Raw genomic sequence first — 21,202 nt, forward strand, 5'->3', positions numbered from 1 at the left:
ATGACAATTAAAATGTGCTTTAGCACCGCTGTCTAGAACATCTCTACAAGCCAGTCCGACAAATACATGACATTTCAATGAGTAAAAAAGAGCACAAAGCTGTTGGTGTAAGCACAGAATGTTAAAATGCCCACACACAAGAATAAAACCCATCAATTACATTTGTCACATAAGATAAGTCAAATGTCCAGAAGTTTGCGACAGAAGGGACCAAAAGGACAACACAAGATAGTCGCTGGAAAACAGTTGTGTGCTCTTTGGGCACTTAATTAAACATACCAAAATCATCATCTTCATCGGACTCTGCAAAATACTTCACTTCTTTGCTAGCCCAACCTGTCCGGGGCTTCGGGGCAGTTTCGGAGGCAAAGCCTGACTGGAAGATTTCCACATCAGAATCCTGGTCGAAAGCGGCCTTCTTGGGTTTCTTTGGAAAACAAAAGACAAATCCTTTGTGAAGCTCTGTGCGTTTTGCATCGTGACATTCAGTCCTGAAGCAACTCTTCTCTAACAGCTCTAACATAATCACAGCTACACCCCGGTTACTACATCAGCACCCCGCCATAAGAACATGCATCTTTTACTGAAGTGAAAAGTGGAAAGGACCATGAGAGGACTGACCTTGCACGGTGTTGATTCAGGTGCCTTCTTCCCAGGGTTGTAATCACCTTCATTTTCTGAGCCAGATGCTTTCCTTTTCTTTGCCCCTCTCCCTTTTCCTAGGTGAGAGAACATAATTTCAATAAAACATCAGAGTTCAGCACGCTGGAAAAAACAGCAGTGATATTGTTACATCTTATCACGTCTGTGTGTAAAGTTGAAATTCAGTTTACAGCTCAAGCTTCTTCTCAATAGGCAGAAAATACAACATAACAGTTGATTTTCTCAGTTTTATCTCTCTCTTTCATACTTCCTCTGGAGTTACCATTCTCTCATGGGGTTTGGAGTCATTAAATTCCCAACAGCGAAGGTCACTTAAGAAGTTCACAGCACTGACTGCCAAGAAACACCAGTGAACACTTTCTGTCATAGAACAAGCTCAGGGCTGAGTAATCTGCCGATGATTCATTTACTAATAAATCAGTGTGGTTCTTTTAGAGACTATCTCTGCTTCCCTTGAAATATAATCTTGAACCTGTGTTACAGAGAGCACAGACATCGTGTGATGCTAATCGACACCACATCTAAATTACTACCTTTGGGTGCCGCAGTCTTCTTTGGAATGCCAAATTCCAAATCCGAGTCAGAACTTACAGTTTCCATCTTCTTGGCCTTGGGAGCCCTTTTAGGTTTAGGTGGTACATCTACTTTTGCTGTTAGAAGTCAGAGATACCGAATGTGTTACATTCACATATTGCATAGAAATATCAAATTTTAATAAATTACAGAATAAATGGCAGATGTTAAAACGAGATGAGCCTCCTACACTTGAGGAAAACATACTTCAACTTTTATGTTAGAACTGTGAAAAATAAACAGGAATCCTTACTGAATTTCTATTACTGCTACACAACCTGTCTTGCCATCTTTATAATACAGTACTTGTATTGCTCCGAAAGCAATGCCTCCTATTCATTCTCATGGAAATTACAATGAATACAAAGAGCTCAATAACACCATTCAATAGTGTTTTTATTATCTATGCCTTTTCACCGTCGATGAACAAGAGCTGTGCTGGTAAAAATCTGCCCCAGCAGAGGTGACCTACTGTCACTGTCAGCACTGCTGAAACGAACCCCTCACTGCCTCACTGTGATCACTGTTTTAAACATTCAGCAAGTGTTGATTAATGTCAATGGGTGCAATTTTTCCACATAGAAGAATTCATTTCCACCCCTTTGCTTCACCTGCACTTCCACATCAGACACCGTTTTGTCAGACTGCCCCTTTGCTGCCATCTGTTACATTGCAATGAAATGGAATGGAATACTGCTGGGAAGGTTCAACCTCGGCTGCCACACCACCACCATCCACCTCTGATATCGCGGGCCAACGTAATAAAACAGGAGGCATTGGTCTCGGAGCAGCCCTCATACATTCACACCACGGAGAAGTAATGCACTCCACATGTTGGAAGACAATCCAGCCTTTAACAAAACCCTCTGCTTCGCTACTGACCTATGTGTAATCTGTCAGCCCTGAATACCTTAAAGATAAGGAGCATGTAAAAAGCTCCACATAGCAGGAATGTGAACACTGGTGAGTACTCAAGCTTTCATCTGTGATACTGCTAAGGGAATGTCTTCAGACAGATGAGTGTCTCCAGAATCTTTTTGGCAGCGTTGCCTTTAACTGCTCCCTGCTGGAGAATCAGTGTACTGCTTTGTGTGATGGATGATACCTACTAAGTAGTCCAAGTATCATGGCCTGCTAATATTAAAAATAAAGCTCTCTTTGGCATCAAGGAGAGGCTCCGGCAGCCTTTTAGATAGATCTTGAGAGTGAAGAACTGATACTTAGGTCGGAACTCGGGAACCATATTTGAAAACAACAAATAGGTCTCTATAGATATCGCAATTAGAAGACAAAAGAACTATATTAGCATAAAGCAAGTCAGAGTCAGTTGATGCCAGAGATCAGAAAATTTCATATCAAATTGATCAAGGTCTGAGAAGAAATTTAACTCCTAACTATTCCTTTATTGTCCCTGGACTGAGAAAGGAATGTGGCCATACAGGTAACGAGACAGAACAAGCAGTCCTTCAGTATCAGCTTCCTGTCCTCCAAAATTCAAACTCTGAAGTCACAAAAAACCCCACGTACGACTGTTTGTAGTAATTGCTTCAGCTACACAATAGACATTCCCCTGTGAGGCACTCACCAGAAGGTGAGTGGATGGAACATTGCATGAACACAGAACTAAGGACATGACTAAAAGAATACCAGCTGAGTAATAACTAAGCTATTAAGTTATCACTACACTGTCAAAGAAATGGTGATCATGTACAGTTTGGGCAAAGGAGAGATGATGAAAACTGTTGAATGCTGTGAAGTGAATGGAAGTGAAGAACTTGAAAAAACTTGATTTACATTGTAATCCTACACTTACCTTTTTTAGCAGCTACTGTTTTACTTAGAATTTTCTCTGTTTCTTTTGAGGCGAAAGGTGATGAGAAAACAGGAGTAGAATCCTCCTCGTCACTGTCCAATTTTGTTGTATCTATAACCACAGAGTATGTTCAGAATAAGATTTGTTCACTGCATATTTTAAATCATCCTGATCGCTTACAGTCAAGATCAATCTCACAGATACACCTTTCTGATACTACAGCTAGGCTATGTGTGTACCGTGTGCCTACAATACAAGCCATGTTCCTCTAAGGATCAGAACCTCTTATTTCTTTTCCCCTGCATAAATCTCAATGTCATTACTCTTAAGACTACTGCGTTAAGTTTCTATTTATGACATAAAACCCCGTACGTATTCTGTAAAAACAGCTAATGGTAATCAGATCAGTGAAATCAAGCTCACCATCATCTGTCTTCCGAGAGTAGGATGGCAATGAGAAAATGTTCCCAAAGTCTTGATTTTTCTTCTCTTGAGACATTTGTCTACTTCCAGACACAAGAAGAAATTGCATTAATTGCATTAACTCCATATTAAAATATGCAGACATTATAGCATCCATAAGAGATTAAATTATTGTTTTACATTCTAACACGTATCTAGCACTTCAACAGACAAATCCTTAATAAAATCCCTATCCTGTCATGCATCGTAACCATCTTAAATTGACAGCACTACTTATTTATCAATAAGTCTGTATACCTGTTGGTACAAGAAGGAAAACAGAAATTTTTACTAAATACGATTAACAGATGACATTACTGACACTCTATCACAATTCGGTGAGCCATGTCTTCCCTGCCCAAGTCAGTTGCAATGGTGAGATGATAATATACACTTTCATTCCTCCCCAGAAACATATACATTTTATTTTACATCTTATGTGAAGATTAATAATTAATATTCTGTCAGTTTTCTTTAGAGGTTTCTGTATTCAAAAAAAAATTATCTAAAAATATATACTGCTGAGTTACAGTACTTACTCTGGAGATGGCTTTATTATGAATGGAGGGAAGTCATATTCATCTTCTTCTGAACTGTCTGAGAGAACGAACTCCTTCTCTCTGTCATTTATAGGTGGAGAAACTTTTACTTTTAGCTCATCTAAATCATTCTTATTGTTGGCATCATCATCGGCATCATCTTCTTCTTCTGACAAGTCAAATGTATACTTGGGCCTCTCAGCTAAAAGGAAAATACATTTTTACATACTTCAGTATAGTTATGTTACCACATAAATAAATGCAAGGGGAAGTCACTCAGCAGGGCCTGCCTCAGATTATAAAAGAATTTGAGGAAAAAAAAAAAAAAAAGTCTTGTTTGAGTCTAGAAGAACAGAGGCACATAATTTAAACTGCTACCAAACATCAGAAGTAGTGCGACCAGCAGGAGCAGGGAGGTGATCCCCCTGTCCCTCTGTACTCAGCTCTGGCCAGACCGTATCTTGAACACCATGTTCAGTTTTTAGTCTTTCACTACATGAAAGAATCCAGGCCCTGAAGCATGTCCAGAGAAGGACAACAAAGCTGTGAGGAGACTGGGGCACACATCTTATGGTTGAGAGAACTGGGATTGTTCAGTCTGCAGAAGAGGAGGCTCATGGGTGATCTGATCACTCTTTACAACTGCGTGAAAGGAGGTTGTGGCGAGGTGGGGGCTGGCCTCCTCTCCCAGGTAACTAGAGACTGGATGACAGGGAATGGCTTCAAGATGCACCAGAGGAGGTTCAGTTTGGATATTAGCAAAAACCTCTTCTCTTCTATTTTTATTAATTTCTACTCTAGTATTTTGGATAAGGTGAAAGATTTCTGGATCAAGTTACAAAATCTTTCACAGCAACTCTTGGTCTTGTCACTAAGGGCTTTTTCATAAACATCACAGTGAAGAGAATAAAATGCAAGTTATCTGCAGCAGATAGACCTTTCACAGATACACCTTTCTGATACTACAGCTAGGCTATGTGTGTACCATGTGCCTACAATACAAGCCATGTTCCTCTAAGGATCAGAACCTCTTATTTCTTTTCCCCTGCATAAATCTCAATGTCATTACTCTTAAGACTACTGCGTTAAGTTTCTATTTATGACATAAAACCCCGTACGTATTCTGTAAAAACTGCTAATGGTAATCAGATCAGTGAAATCAAGCTCACCATCATCTGTCTTCCGAGAGTAGGATGGCAATGAGAAAATGTTCCCAAAGTCTTGATTTTTCTTCTCTTGAGACATTTTTCTACTTCCAGACACAAGAAGAAATTGCATTAATTGCATTAACTCCATATTAAAATATGCAGACATTATAGCATCCATAAGAGATTAAATTATTGTTTTACATTCTAACACGTATCTAGCACTTCAACAGACAAATCCTTAATAAAATCCCTATCCTGTCATGCATCGTAACCATCTTAAATTGACAGCACTACATATTTATCAATAAGTCTGTATACCTGTTGGTACAAGAAGGAAAACAGAAATTTTTACTAAATACGATTAACAGATGACATTACTGACACTCTATCACAATTCGGTGAGCCATGTCTTCCCTGCCCAAGTCAGTTGCAATGGTGAGATGATAATATACACTTTCATTCCTCCCCAGAAACATATACATTTTATTTTACATCTTATGTGAAGATTAATAATTAATATTCTGTCAGTTTTCTTTAGAGGTTTCTGTATTCCAAAAAAAATTATCTAAAAATATATACTGCTGAGTTACAGTACTTACTCTGGAGATGGCTTTATTATGAATGGAGGGAAGTCATATTCATCTTCTTCTGAACTGTCTGAGAGAACGAACTCCTTCTCTCTGTCATTTATAGGTGGAGAAACTTTTACTTTTAGCTCATCTAAATCATTCTTATTGTTGGCATCATCATCGGCATCATCTTCTTCTTCTGACAAGTCAAATGTATACTTGGGCCTCTCAGCTAAAAGGAAAATACATTTTTACATACTTCAGTATAGTTACGTTACCACATAAATAAATGCAAGGGGAAGTCACTCAGCAGGGCCTGCCTCAGATTATAAAAGAACTTGAGGAAAAAAAAAAAAAAAAGTCTTGTTTGAGTCTAGAAGAATAGAGGCACATAATTTAAACTGCTACCAAACATCAGAAGTAGTGCGACCAGCAGGAGCAGGGAGGTGATCCCCCTGTCCCTCTGTACTCAGCTCTGGCCAGACCGTATCTTGAACACCATGTTCAGTTTTTAGTCTTTCACTACATGAAAGAATCCAGGCCCTGAAGCATGTCCAGAGAAGGACAACAAAGCTGTGAGGAGACTGGGGCACACATCTTATGGTTGAGAGAACTGGGATTGTTCAGTCTGCAGAAGAGGAGGCTCATGGGTGATCTGATCACTCTTTACAACTGCGTGAAAGGAGGTTGTGGCGAGGTGGGGGCTGGCCTCCTCTCCCAGGTAACTAGAGACTGGATGACAGGGAATGGCTTCAAGATGCACCAGAGGAGGTTCAGTTTGGATATTAGCAAAAACCTCTTCTCTTCTATTTTTATTAATTTCTACTCTAGTATTTTGGATAAGGTGAAAGATTTCTGGATCAAGTTACAAAATCTTTCACAGCAACTCTTGGTCTTGTCACTAAGGGCTTTTTCATAAACATCACAGTGAAGAGAATAAAATGCAAGTTATCTGCAGCAGATAGACCTTTCACAGATACACCTTTCTGATACTACAGCTAGGCTATGTGTGTACCATGTGCCTACAATACAAGCCATGTTCCTCTAAGGATCAGAACCTCTTATTTCTTTTCCCCTGCATAAATCTCAATGTCATTACTCTTAAGACTACTGCGTTAAGTTTCTATTTATGACATAAAACCCCGTACGTATTCTGTAAAAACTGCTAATGGTAATCAGATCAGTGAAATCAAGCTCACCATCATCTGTCTTCCGAGAGTAGGATGGCAATGAGAAAATGTTCCCAAAGTCTTGATTTTTCTTCTCTTGAGACATTTTTCTACTTCCAGACACAAGAAGAAATTGCATTAATTGCATTAACTCCATATTAAAATATGCAGACATTATAGCATCCATAAGAGCTTAAATTATTGTTTTGCATTCTAACACGTATCTAGCACTTCAACAGACAAATCCTTAATAAAATCCCTATCCTGTCATGCATCGTAACCATCTTAAATTGACAGCACTACATATTTATCAATAAGTCTGTATACCTGTTGGTACAAGAAGGAAAACAGAAATTTTTACTAAATACGATTAACAGATGACATTACTGACACTCTATCACAATTCGGTGAGCCATGTCTTCCCTGCCCAAGTCAGTTGCAATGGTGAGATGATAATATACACTTTCATTCCTCCCCAGAAACATATACATTTTATTTTACATCTTATGTGAAGATTAATAATTAATATTCTGTCAGTTTTCTTTAGAGGTTTCTGTATTCCAAAAAAAATTATCTAAAAATATATACTGCTGAGTTACAGTACTTACTCTGGAGATGGCTTTATTATGAATGGAGGGAAGTCATATTCATCTTCTTCTGAACTGTCTGAGAGAACGAACTCCTTCTCTCTGTCATTTATAGGTGGAGAAACTTTTACTTTTAGCTCATCTAAATCATTCTTATTGTTGGCATCATCATCGGCATCATCTTCTTCTTCTGACAAGTCAAATGTATACTTGGGCCTCTCAGCTAAAAGGAAAATACATTTTTACATACTTCAGTATAGTTACGTTACATAAATAAATGCAAGGGGAAGTCACTCAGCAGGGCCTGCCTCAGATTATAAAAGAATTTGAGGAAAAAAAAAAAAAAAAGTCTTGTTTGAGTCTAGAAGAATAGAGGCACATAATTTAAACTGCTACCAAACATCAGAAGTAGTGCGACCAGCAGGAGCAGGGAGGTGATCCCCCTGTCCCTCTGTACTCAGCTCTGGCCAGACCGTATCTTGAACACCATGTTCAGTTTTTAGTCTTTCACTACATGAAAGAATCCAGGCCCTGAAGCATGTCCAGAGAAGGACAACAAAGCTGTGAGGAGACTGGGGCACACATCTTATGGTTGAGAGAACTGGGATTGTTCAGTCTGCAGAAGAGGAGGCTCATGGGTGATCTGATCACTCTTTACAACTGCGTGAAAGGAGGTTGTGGCGAGGTGGGGGCTGGCCTCCTCTCCCAGGTAACTAGAGACTGGATGACAGGGAATGGCTTCAAGACGCACCAGAGGAGGTTCAGTTTGGATATTAGCAAAAACCTCTTCTCTCCTATTTTTATTAATTTCTACTCTAGTATTTTGGATAAGGTGAAAGATTTCTGGATCAAGTTACAAAATCTTTCACAGCAACTCTTGGTCTGGTCACTAAGGGCTTTTTCATAAACATCACAGTGAAGAGAATAAAATGCAAGTTATCTGCAGCAGATAGACCTTTCACAGATACACCTTTCTGATACTACAGCTAGGCTATGTGTGTACCATGTGCCTACAATACAAGCCATGTTCCTCTAAGGATCAGAACCTCTTATTTCTTTTCCCCTGCATAAATCTCAATACCATTACTCTTAAGACTACTGCGTTAAGTTTCTATTTATGACATAAAACCCCGTACGTATTCTGTAAAAACTGCTAATGGTAATCAGATCAGTGAAATCAAGCTCACCATCATCTGTCTTCCAAGAGTAGGATGGCAATGAGAAAATGTTCCCAAAGTCTTGATTTTTCTTCTCTTGAGACATTTTTCTACTTCCAGACACAAGAAGAAATTGCATTAATTGCATTAACTCCATATTAAAATATGCAGACATTATAGCATCCATAAGAGATTAAATTATTGTTTTACATTCTAACACGTATCTAGCACTTCAACAGACAAATCCTTAATAAAATCCCTATCCTGTCATGCATCGTAACCATCTTAAATTGACAGCACTACATGTTTATCAATAAGTCTGTATACCTGTTGGTACAAGAAGGAAAACAGAAATTTTTACTAAATACGATTAACAGATGACATTACTGACACTCTATCACAATTCGGTGAGCCATGTCTTCCCTGCCCAAGTCAGTTGCAATGGTGAGATGATAATATACACTTTCATTCCTCCCCAGAAACATATACATTTTATTTTACATCTTATGTGAAGATTAATAATTAATATTCTGTCAGTTTTCTTTAGAGGTTTCTGTATTCAAAAAAAAATTATCTAAAAATATATACTGCTGAGTTACAGTACTTACTCTGGAGATGGCTTTATTTTGAATGGAGGGAAGTCATATTCATCTTCTTCTGAACTGTCTGAGAGAACGAACTCCTTCTCTCTGTCATTTATAGGTGGAGAAACTTTTACTTTCAGCTCATCTAAATCATTGATATTGTTGGCATCATCATCGGCATCATCTTCTTCTTCTGACAAGTCAAATGTATACTTGGGCCTCTCAGCTAAAAGAAAAATACATTTTTACATACTTCAGTATAGTTACGTTACCACATAAATAAAAGTGGCAGAGATCATACACGTCATATATTTTCATTTGTACACAATCTAATTATGTAAAAAAATATCGATTTTTTTTCTACTCACATATTCAACGATTTAGATCCCTCCCCCTCAAACTCATATGTAGAAAGCAGAAGATCCCCATCTCAAGAGAAGCAGAATACTCTACAGAAATTTCAGTCAGTTACTACAACTAGAGAATCATAATAGACGTGTCCACATGTTTAACTTGAGCATTGAATACCTCTGCTTTTAATTTCCATGTATGCTGAAAGTAATACAGAAGTGTTTGGAAGTATTTCTGCATATCTCTTTAAGGAAGAAATCAGATGAAATACTCATTGTGGTATATTTCCCTTCTCATAATGTGTTAAAAATACGATTAATGCAAAATTAGTACTCATTCAAGCTTAATGATGACTGCGTAAGGATATCTCACCAGGCTCCTCCTTCTCTCTCTTCACTTTAACGATTTTATCTGCTGGGGCTGCTGTATTCACCGAGTCATCCCCACCACCGTCAGCTTGCGCACCACCAAATTCTTCATCAAATTCCATTTTTATTGCTACAGCATCAGCATCACCCTAAAAATATTAACAAGTTGGTCAAAATAAAATTATACCTTTATATTCCAACAATAAATATTATAAATAAATAACAACCGGTGGTGCACAGTGTTAGAACCGCCGCTTGCAACACTGGAGGCCTGGGTTTGAATCCCCCCTGTGGCGCAAGTGGTAGAACTGCCGCTCTGCTACACTAGAGGGCTCAAATCCCAGGAGTTGGACTCGATGATCTCTAAGGTCCCTTCCAACTCGCACGATACTGTGATACTGTGATAAACTGCAATACAATTTTTAGAAGAGAATAAATTAAAGTAGACTATTATATTGCCAATTTTAATAGTATTGGAAGGGGAAAAAAAGCAACAAAAACACTCCAGCAATAAGTAGTCATAATAGGCTTTCAAATATAAAATAAGTCCAGCATTAATTTCTTTACACATTAAGTTAGAAAAACATCATACGTACATACAGTACTAATGGGGTCTAGTGGGATCTAGTCTTTGGATTTGCATTATCAGCACGGAAAAATATAGCAGTTAAAGAATGTAACTATAGCAACAGTTAGTTTACCTTTTGCCTTTTCAGCAATTTCCTACTGGCATCAGCTTTCATGGCAGATGTAATCTGTGGAACTATTCTTCTCCCAAATGGTGATGGCATGGTCTCTTCCAACTGAAGCTTCTTCATCTTGGGTTTACCAACTTCACCTTTTATTGGCTTGCCAATCATGCCAGCCAGAATGTCATCTCTTTCCTGTGCTTCTACTTTCTAACAAAAAACCAGGGGCGAGAGGGAAACATGTTCATTTTCAGTAAAGGCAAAACATGGTGCTTTTTCAGTCTTTTTTAACATGGAGTAGAAGACTGCCCTTAATTGTCAGCTGAATTATAGCGCACCTTTTACTAATGGAAAATCAATCACTTAATCTTGGTAAATTCTTCCCTACTTCATGTGGTTAAAAGCTACGCTTTTTTTCAAGCCCAAACAAATGAAAACTTTTGGACACTCTGGAATATCTTTCTTTCATCAAGTTCCTCTTCCTCACGTGTATCTCCAGGTACTGATATAACTTTTCAGTCCTTCGGTGTTTAAAGCAAGCAGTGAGCTTTTAGATTAAGTTTTATAAGGCACATTTTCCAGTCCTTTCCAGTTTTTTATTACAGAAGTTGAGGTTTCAGCACAGAATACTTCCAATTGCATCTGCACCATGAAGGTGCAGAGAAATAAACATCTTATTTGGATTATCCTGTGTTACTTCAAAAGATTACATCAGCCATTTTCAGGAAACACTGAAGGCTGAGGCTCAGCAATCATCAATACGCCTTTACCTTTTTGCCAGAGATACTAATGAGGCAAGGTAAAAGCCTTTTGTCTAGCACTTCTGGTCTACATGCTTTGTTCCCAAATTTGTGGCTTTACATTTGATAATGCTTCCTCACTTAGAATTGCTAGTTACTACTCCCAGTTTTTTTGACATTTGAAAACCAATTTGTTCCTGGTAGTTTTTCTTTCACAGACTTGGGAAAAGCACTGTACTGTACAAATACAAGAAAGAATCCCTGAGAACAAAACAGATTTCCCACTTGCCCCTATATTTGGAGAGCAATCTGCTTTTTGTTTTGGTTTGGTTTTTGTTTTGTTTTGTTTTTGCTTATTTTTAATATCTATTTTTAGAAAGATTTGTAAAACATACTTCAAGCTCTTCGACAAAAGCTGCTAAGTCTTCTTTCCAGAGATCTGAGGCAGATTTCCTTTTCAGGTCATTTAGTTCTCTCTCCTAAAATGTGAAAGTAGCATATAAAATATAAGTTTTTACGTTATGAGTTGGCTGAATCATAAGTTACAAGTAACTTAGTAAATACTGTCTGAACTGAACATTCACAATTGGGCACATCCGTAATTATTAAATCATTTCAAAAGAAGCCTCTCACAGTGTACCAACCTTTGAATCTCTGTGCTTAATGAGCTCTTCCACTTTCTCTTTTGTGAGAGACCACAGAGACATGTCTAAGATATAGTTAAAATCAGGGCCAGAAGTCGATCCAGAAGCAGAGGAAGCATCAGCATTTGGGTTTTGTGGGTCCTCCTCTTCTGCTGCCTAAAGTGAAATATTCAGAATTAGACAGATGAATAATCTTAGCTCTGTAAATGAACAGCAGCAATTCCCCAAAATACCCTGATGGATTACTAAGGTGTTTCCTCGTGCATTCAGTAACAAGGAATTTTTTCTTGTCTTTTCCAAAAAGCCATGTTCCTGTCATTTCTTATGGCTGGACTGTTTAGTCATTGATGTCAGAATACAAAGCTGAACCTAACATTAGCAATACGCACCGTATCCCACTGGCTACAGAAACTTGTATTTTCCTAGCTATCTCACACAGGATGAAGATCTTTGCTCTCTGGACATGCACGTACATCTGTTTCTTTAGAAACGAGTACAGTTTTGTATAGCAGTATACAAAGTGCTATAAAAACCCTGAATGTATGAACTTCTCATTCTCAACCTTTATATCATCTAGTTGTCTTCTTAGAATTATCTATGTGGAATACCACCATTATGCAGCAATATTTGTATGTAAATTCGTATTTGTAAGAATGAAAGCCAATAAAAAGTAGTAATGATTAATCTTGTTAAAGTGTTGTGTCATAAATTAATCAGACTACTACAAAACCAAACATCTTGATAAATGAATATCATTTATAACAACAGCATCAAATGTATCCAGAGATTTCTGATCCTCACCTTTTCCTGTGCTTCTTTCCAAGCTTTAACTGGATCGGATTCATAGCCCCTCTGAGCCAACATTTGAATCAAGTCTCTTTTTGATCTATTCTCTACAATACAAACAAAAAACCAAAGTCAGTAATCGGTGTTGTGAAAGTCAATGTCTTACATACAAATACATTTTACGACATTTAAATCACTTCCAGATTTCTCCCTGGTTCTATTTTAGAGAGTGTAACTCACCTATGGCAATTTTCCCTTGTATCTTCTCCAGAATGAAGCGAGCTTGGTTGTTTAGCTTTGTAGATTCAGCACCCAGCATTCCCACAAGCCATTCCTTACGTAAACTATAATAATGTAATCGCAAATCAAAGAACTCCTTCAGAATGTCTTGCACAGTTTCATACTTCTTTAAACATCCCGTATGATCAAAGAGCACCTACAAAATAGATAACATATGGCTTGAAAGAGATTTCATAACTCAAGATTTTTAATCTTCCTGTATGAGTTTATTTCTATTGCTCTCACATGCACACTATATGAAGAATAGCATTTTGAAGACTGAGAGCTCAAACCTTCCTCTGGGACTATATAGCACATAGCTAGATAGATTATATTTTTAGTCACAAGTCAACTTAACATAAGATTTATGATTATATCTTCAAGAAAGAAAGCCCTGGAGAGGACACCAAAATTCAGATGAAACTACAATTCTATCTAAATTCACAACAACAATAATAATAATAATAATAATAATAATAATCGTATAACAGTTGAAGAGTATTTTTTATAATCTCTAACCTCCAGTGTGAAAACTGCCACTTTAAACATCTCAGAAATCCTTCAAGTACAAAGAAATAAATCATTTTTACTTCACAGGCAAAATCAATTCTGCCTGACTTCTGACACCTCCAGTTCAGACATTTATAGGTGGACTAGTCACCCTGGGCACCCCTTTCTAGTCAGCTGAAAGAAATAAATCCCTCTCTAGGGGAATTCATCTGTCTAAAGTATCTGTTTGGTAGGTGGATGCATAATGGACTCACACAGGCATCTAACTTTTTAACATGTTCACACCAGGACAGATTGATTCCTACACAAATACAAGCCTTACAGAGAGATTCTAGCAGTAGTCCCTACACTTACTCGAACCTGTGCAAAGTACAGTCACCTTGATCTGGTGCATTTGCTTTTCAAAAATAATCTACACAATAGATTGAGCAAGGCCATTTACAACACACACATGTGTGTATTTTTGCTTCGTGATAATGTTTGAAAGTAGTACCTGCCATAAAAAGACTAAAATTCTAGACAATTCCAGTGAACTTTCAAAATTCAAGTAGCCCAACATGGTCAAAAGACGTGCATTATCTCCAAGACAACTGAATTCAAACAGTTCACAATTACTTTTTGTCAGCAGCAAATATGAAGAAGAGACTTGTTCATTTATGCCAAAATCACTACAAAAACATTCAAGTTTACAACAAGCAACTGTAAATATTCTGATAGCCAAACAGAAAAAAAGTTACCATAGAATCACAAGTAAGACTTGTTTGAAGCTTAAAGACTTCGTGCAATCCAGCAGCTTCTGCCTCTGCAAGTTTTTCTTCTGTCATCTTCACAACAAATTTCACAGTCGTATCAGTGTGGTATTCCTTGTAGTCACAAATTAATGCTGGAGTTTTTTCAGTTCCATTCAACAGTGGTTCCAGAACCTGTTCTCTGTACACCTATTAAGAAAAAGATAGCAAAAAACCAGAAACACTTATTTCAACTTCTTTAGATTCCTCATTCTTTAAACCAAGCTCACAACCAAGCTAAGATTTCAACTTGTGTACCACAACTGAAACCAGTGATAATTTACTAAACCAACACAACCTGCAAAATGAAAGCTGGGATTAGAACAAACATAAGAGCCATTCTACAAGGTCAAGAAAGTCTACTTAAAAATAAATAAATAAATAAAAAGATGGGGGGGGAAGGGAAGGGAATTATGTATTAACTCAGCAGAAGAAGCAGTGATTCTTTGTAGTATAGACAGTAGATGAGATGGTACAAGTAGAACCCTCTTTTACAAAGGCAAAGAAAAGAATGAAACCATGTTTCTTTCCAAGTGCATAAAATGATCAGAAGTGGACTAAAATGTTCTCCTGCGTGTAGGATAAAACTGTTTAATTTAGAGCTTTTTTTCTTTACTGTAACTTACCTGGGTCCATGTTCTTACAGGTAGCTCTGTAATTTCTACAGTGTTTCTGTCCACCACAAATATTTCACCACTAACCACATACTGGTTTTGACCAAGTTCTTGAATGGTTCCTCTGAAGTTTTTGTAGTTTGGAAGCTGAAATTGCAATAAAAATCAGTGGGATACTAAGAAACTTTGTAATAAGATACGGAAGATATTTGTTTTTCCCCATGCACCATACAGCTATCACTTTATACTGTGCTAATCCATCAACCAGCCCCTCATGCTGGTAATAATCTTACGTCATGGTTTTATCATTACCAGAAAAAGCCAAAAAGATACACATGTGCAAGTGACAGAAGCAATTACCTTATTACCTAAAGAGTAGGTACATAATTAAGATGTAGCTGAATCCAGAAAGGTGGAATTTGTCTTTCTTTGGTTTGTTGGTTGTGAGATTCTGTTTGTTTTGAATTTTTTTTTTTTTATTTAAGTGGCATTTTTTATTTTTTTTTTAATTTGGATTTCCTTTTGTATGATTTTTTTTTTTTTTTTTTCCCAGAAAACAGCAAACACAGCTAACACCGGACAGAAAGTGCATAAATACCCCAGTCTCACTCTAAGTTTACATCGGCACTAAAAGAAATGGAGAAGCTGGGCTACCTTCCCTAGTCATTTACTTTTTTTATTCATGTGCTGTTTGGCAAAGATAGTGGAACCCATTCAGTTTAAACATCAACTAATGTGGTGACAGACTTTTAATTACTGTTATTATTTATTTTAACTGAATTGATTCCCTTACCCAGTTTACCATGCAGCCACAAACACATACCAGAATACAGAAAGGAGACTAAAAGAGGCAGTTCTGCCTCCATCTATCACAGTGAGGCTTCAATTGACTTTGAGACTACACAGAAGGCCTAAGAGTCCTAAGGGAAGGGCAATGGATTGCATTAATTAAAAAAATTCTAATTATTGTTCCCAAGTATTTGAAAAAGAAAATTCACTGAGTCATGAAAACTGATATTGCACTCTCAGAGGCAGTGAAATGTGATCTAAGTAGAGATGTTTCTGCCCCTAGGACTTAGACAACACAAAGTAGCAATACCCACTTATCAATTAGTTGTAAAGGTTAAATAGATGACGTTAGCTGTTGATTACAAAGGTTCTGGGTTCACACGAGTATTCTTACTGTGCAAAGTGTTTTTGAAATATACACCACTTCCAAGAACTTCTTGTAAAATTTTAAATAAAGGAGCAGAAGCTACGTACAGTTCAGCAGCTGCTGACTTTCTTGAACAGTGACAGTACCTTCTCCTATGCTTACAGATGTGTTGAAGATTTGGATAAGACGGTGGAAATTTTATATTTGGCTGAAGATAAATACTTGCACCTCGTATAAGAAATAGCAGCACAACTTTCTACTCTACTCCCATGCAAAATGACTATCTTTAGGACTTGAAACTTTGAAGTCTTACTGTCAACAGAGAACAGAAAGTCCTCTGAAATAACTGGAAATCCACAAATTGCACTGTTTCTTTTCTTCAAGATGAACTTCTCCACATCACTTTCCAACAGTCAAGTAAGGCAAAATTACCAGACAATTCAACCAATTCAACTACTTCAATAATCAAGCATTCATGGAGGTATATGACTACATTTCCTAAGCACAAAATTAGATTTGATTACCAAATGGATAAAATGCTAGTGTATATTATTTTTACCATGGGATGGGGATCTAAGCCATCCAGCATTCGTCTGACGTTGTTTACAATCTCTCTGGTATCATAGTTTGGGAGTTTGCAAGCACATCCAGTACCGATTCCTTCAGCTCCATTTACTAAAACCATAGGAATGATGGGAATATACCATCTAGGCTCTACACGTTGGTTGTCATCATAAAGGAATTTCAGCAAGTTGTCATCCACTGATGGAAAAAGAAGCCGGGCTAAAGGGCTTTAAAAAAGAAAGAAAATAAAAATCTGTTTAACTGGAGTCCCACTGGTTTCATGTATAAGTGCTTTAACCCTCAGAGTGTCCAAATATGACCTATTTTTTTCATCTCTTCTATTCTTTGCCATTCTGAAGCTGAAATTACAATGTAATGTCGCACCTCCTGAGAAAACAAAGTTCTTCCCAATGGAATGGCATACTAATAGCAGATGATGTCTGCTTCCTTCCCAATTATGCATGTACATAATACACTAACAGATGATCACACAGCACACAGACCTAAGTCTACAGCATTTTCAGTCTTTATAATTCAAAGTTTAATTCCTTGAAAGCTACATTTTCTACAGCAGTTCTATGCGTAGAAAATCTCTGCAGAAAACTCAAGATGGCAAACCACACTTACAAACATAAGGCAAAATTTGAGCACTAACAGCTATCAAAATAGACTAATCTCCTATCCCTTTCACATAAAAAAATACAAATAAATAAATAAAATCCTTTACTGTTGTGAAAGGACTACTTCAGGAATAAAGCTTCTCAAAAGCTTAAACCGTTGACAATATCTTTACCTTAGCATAGTGAAAATACAGCGAGAGCTGGCAGCATCCTTTCCACCATGAAGCCTGGTACCAAACTGACCAATAGGTTGTAGAAGATTAACATTGTTACTTCCAACAAAGTTCTGAGCCAAGTTGACAATAGTCATCATTAATGCTTGCTGCAAGAAAATACATGTTCACAGAAATAAACATTAGAAGTACACTCTTTCCTAATCAGTCAATAATGCAGATTTTCAATGCCCAGGAATTCTGTGACTGGCCTGACCTCAGTTTCAAAGAAGTCAGCTTGAGGAAGAAATATAGCCTCTTACTAGAGCTACTGGCAAAGCATAATGCTCCCTCTTTCATAGCCACATTGCCTCCCTGAATTAAATGTCCTTGTACTCAATGCTTAGAAAAACCCAAAGTATTCTCGATTTTTTTTAACGCACTTTTCTGGAGTAATTCAAGGGGCAAAAAATGATTGCACCTGCTTTCTCTTGCACAAACTACATCTCACTGCATTCAAAGGCAAAGATGAAAGGATGGAAAGAGAATGAATATGGCAACTCATGTTGATATTCCAGATAAACACAAATAAACAAGAGTAAGAAATAACCGTTGTTTCAATCTTGTATCAGGTTTTGGAGAACACTGTACTCTATTTTTTGCTCAACACCAAAAATTTCCATTGCACATAGTTACTGTGATTGAGAATCTGGAAGAAGTTTACTATGGAATTATTTACTTACCATTTCTCCATAATCCATAAACTACGTGGTAATACCACCTTGCATAAGGACTTGGAAGGAATGGAAATACATTTTCTTTTTAAATTATTTACTGCTTGGCTCAAACTCTTTAGAATTAAATCTGTAATTACTACTTTGAGTCAAAAGATTCGGAATTTTAATACAGTAAACATTGTACACAGGCTACAAATTCTCACAGCTTTTCTACTCTTCGTACTCACCTCCCCATAGTGATAAGCTGACATTTCAGCAACAGAACCAGCCAGCTGAGCAACCTTTACTTCACGTTTATCATTCCTCTTAAAGCAAGTGAACAAAACTTTGCGCTGCCCTGGTTTTAAACCTAGTAAGAAGAAGATGCCATTTTCAACACATAAAAAAGCATTGGTTTCTAAGGAAAAAACAACTTGATTTTGCTTTTTTCTCATCTCTAAACTCTGGAAAGAAGCTTAAACTTTAGAGGAAAATTGTAATTTGAACAAAATAAATTCTTTTCAATTATTGTAAAATAATAGAAATAATAATAGAAATGATTATTATAACAAAAAGTCACCCAAAGAGTGGAAACTTCACCCTTTAAGCCAGTAGCACTCAACACTATTCTAAGATGTAGAACTTCATCCTAAATGTACCTCTGCAAGTTAATAGTTGTTTCTTTCCAGTATAGCAAGCAAAATCTTTTTCCTAAGAATCAACACAAATCCAGCAGTGACAACTGTAATTGTAGCTTACACTTCTTTTAAAGCACTCTGAAAGTTAACTATTTCTGTTAAAATAAAAATACGTGCTATTTCTATCCCTTCTAGATCTTTTACAGTTTTAAGAAACCATTCTCTTTGATCTTTATCATTTAGGTACACTTGATGGACCTGTACACTTGAAGTACACTATCTTTGTGGAAGGAACCATATAATTTTTCTGCATACCACCTGTAACTGATAACCAAAACATGCTTATTCATCTATTCATTGTTTCAACTCACATACGCTACTAAAATGCATTTAAATACGCATTACTAACCTAGGTAAGAGCAAAAGTTGAAAAAAAAAAAAAGACATGACTTCAGTCTCCGCTTCATTTAGGTACATAAAATCTATTATTTTATTTATTTTTAAATAATGGGTCTGTATCATGTTGTCTAGCATAATGACAGTAACAGGATTTCCTTCACAGAGGAAAATCACCAGGAAATAAGAAAGCTGTAACTGTTAAGAGATGGTCAAAATTTTCTTTTTCTGTATTTTTTTCTGAGATTTGCCAATTGAACACCCTGCTGTTTACCACCTGTGATAGTGAAGAACAGAATCTGACCTTCCGAGCAGTTCAGAGATCCATGATCAGAAGCAAAATTAGACCCAAAGCTAACAGTGACATGAATAGCAATTATGTATGTTTACATCTTATATACATATACACATAGAAATTAGATTGCATTATGTATACATGTTATTTATGTGTCTATAATATAATATAATACATGTGTTCCTCATAGAAAGGTTCCCTTCTAGTTTTCTTACACTTCTGTACAGATAAATGCTCTTGCAGCATTAGATATTTTGGTGTGAGCTTGTAGCATCAAGAATGCTGAATACCACGGCTATAAAAAGTTTGTTGGAAACTGGAGATAAATGCTTTTTCTTTTTTGTCTTATGAAACCTCGAGGTCTTTTTTACCATATCTTCGTAAGCATATTTATACTGACAAAAATACAGGCAGAAATTTCTGTTCATGCTGCCTGCAGACAGCTTTACACATGAAGCACAAACTGTGCAGTAAGAGCTGCTTCTTTTCATACACCATTGCAAAGGATGAGTTAGTAAATCTGATTTAGAGAACCATAGGATGACTGCATGAAGGATCAGTAAGCACTAAAAGAGTGTTTGTGCTACACGATGGGAGAATACATTTCATCCTTTCATTTTTATCTCAATTCAGATGACAACTTGAATTGTAATTATTAAGCACTTCAAAGACTTGCTTTTTCTGACTGCTTAAGTAGAAGCAAAGTACTTGTAATGTCCAGGGTTAAGCTTAAAGGCTACAAAGTATCAGTTTAAACTTCTTCCCAGAAGAACTGTCACAAGTCCTCAGCGTATAAATGACAACAACAAAAATACAGAAGTCTTCTAAACTCTGTCTAAATAGATTGGCTTTCAAACCAAATCACAAGTTTAAAAAAACAATAAAAGAGAATATTCCAACAAATCATCATAAACTGTCAGCTTACCATCAACAAGGGAGGGAATAGACCCTTCGTTGTCTGAATTTGAGAAAGGGATCGTCTCCTCGTTAACGATGTCATCGTAGGTCAAATGTGTTGTCTCTGGACTATATAAAAATGGCTGAAAAAAACCCACATACATTATTCACTCAATACAAACACATTGTTACATTTAAATCTCATCCACAAGATTTGTTACTATTGTTTAGGACTCACTTCAGGACGGCCATGTAGCCAACCCTGTTGACTGTCCTCCATGAAGTCTGTTAACCATTCTTTTCGATCATCAATCTTCTTCTTACTGAACGCCTGAAAAAATTTCAGTTTCATAATATTGTAAGTGTAGATATGTTTGTATAAACATATAAACAGATATGTTTGTATAAACACCCAGAAAACAGAGCACAGAAAGTTCTGCTCGAATGTGCACAAGAACTTCTTTACAGGGAGGGTGACGGAGCACTGGACCAGGCTGCCCAGGGGGTTGTGGAGTCTGGAGATATTCAAGACCCGCCTGGACACCTACCTGTGCGACCTGGGGTAGGAAACTATCTGATCAAGTATTCAGTATTTAAATAGATAAACCATGTGATTAATGCTTACATTTATGCAGCAGTACTTGCTTGTGACCTATTGGACACTCCCGCAGAAGGTTTTTCTAACTCACACTGACAGCTTAACAAAACTGATGATTTATAAAGACTAAATGAGAA

At 37.0% G+C, this 21,202-nt stretch overlaps 1 protein-coding gene across 1 annotated transcript; it reads right to left on the reverse strand.

Moving 5' to 3' along the window:
* Window positions 1–241: 241 nt before the first annotated feature.
* On the reverse strand, window positions 242–20,819 carry LOC140264532 (DNA topoisomerase 2-beta-like). Its single transcript, XM_072360385.1, has 23 exons — window positions 20,706–20,819; window positions 20,496–20,610; window positions 18,490–18,611; window positions 17,547–17,695; window positions 16,749–16,980; window positions 15,046–15,180; window positions 14,369–14,569; window positions 13,083–13,278; window positions 12,858–12,949; window positions 12,057–12,212; window positions 11,808–11,891; window positions 10,685–10,882; window positions 9,988–10,132; window positions 9,289–9,457; window positions 8,660–8,676; window positions 7,655–7,713; window positions 6,438–6,471; window positions 5,798–5,999; window positions 5,220–5,302; window positions 3,050–3,160; window positions 1,197–1,313; window positions 622–719; window positions 242–427 (listed from the first exon to the last, which is right to left on the reverse strand). The coding sequence occupies exons 1-23, from the start codon at window positions 20,817–20,819 to the stop codon at window positions 266–268; spliced, it is 2,991 nt and encodes a 996-aa protein (XP_072216486.1). The 3' UTR covers window positions 242–265.
* Window positions 20,820–21,202: the final 383 nt, after the last annotated feature.

The sequence above is a fragment of the Excalfactoria chinensis genome, chromosome Z (genome assembly GCF_039878825.1).
Source record: "Excalfactoria chinensis isolate bCotChi1 chromosome Z, bCotChi1.hap2, whole genome shotgun sequence".
NCBI lineage: Eukaryota > Metazoa > Chordata > Aves > Galliformes > Phasianidae > Excalfactoria > Excalfactoria chinensis.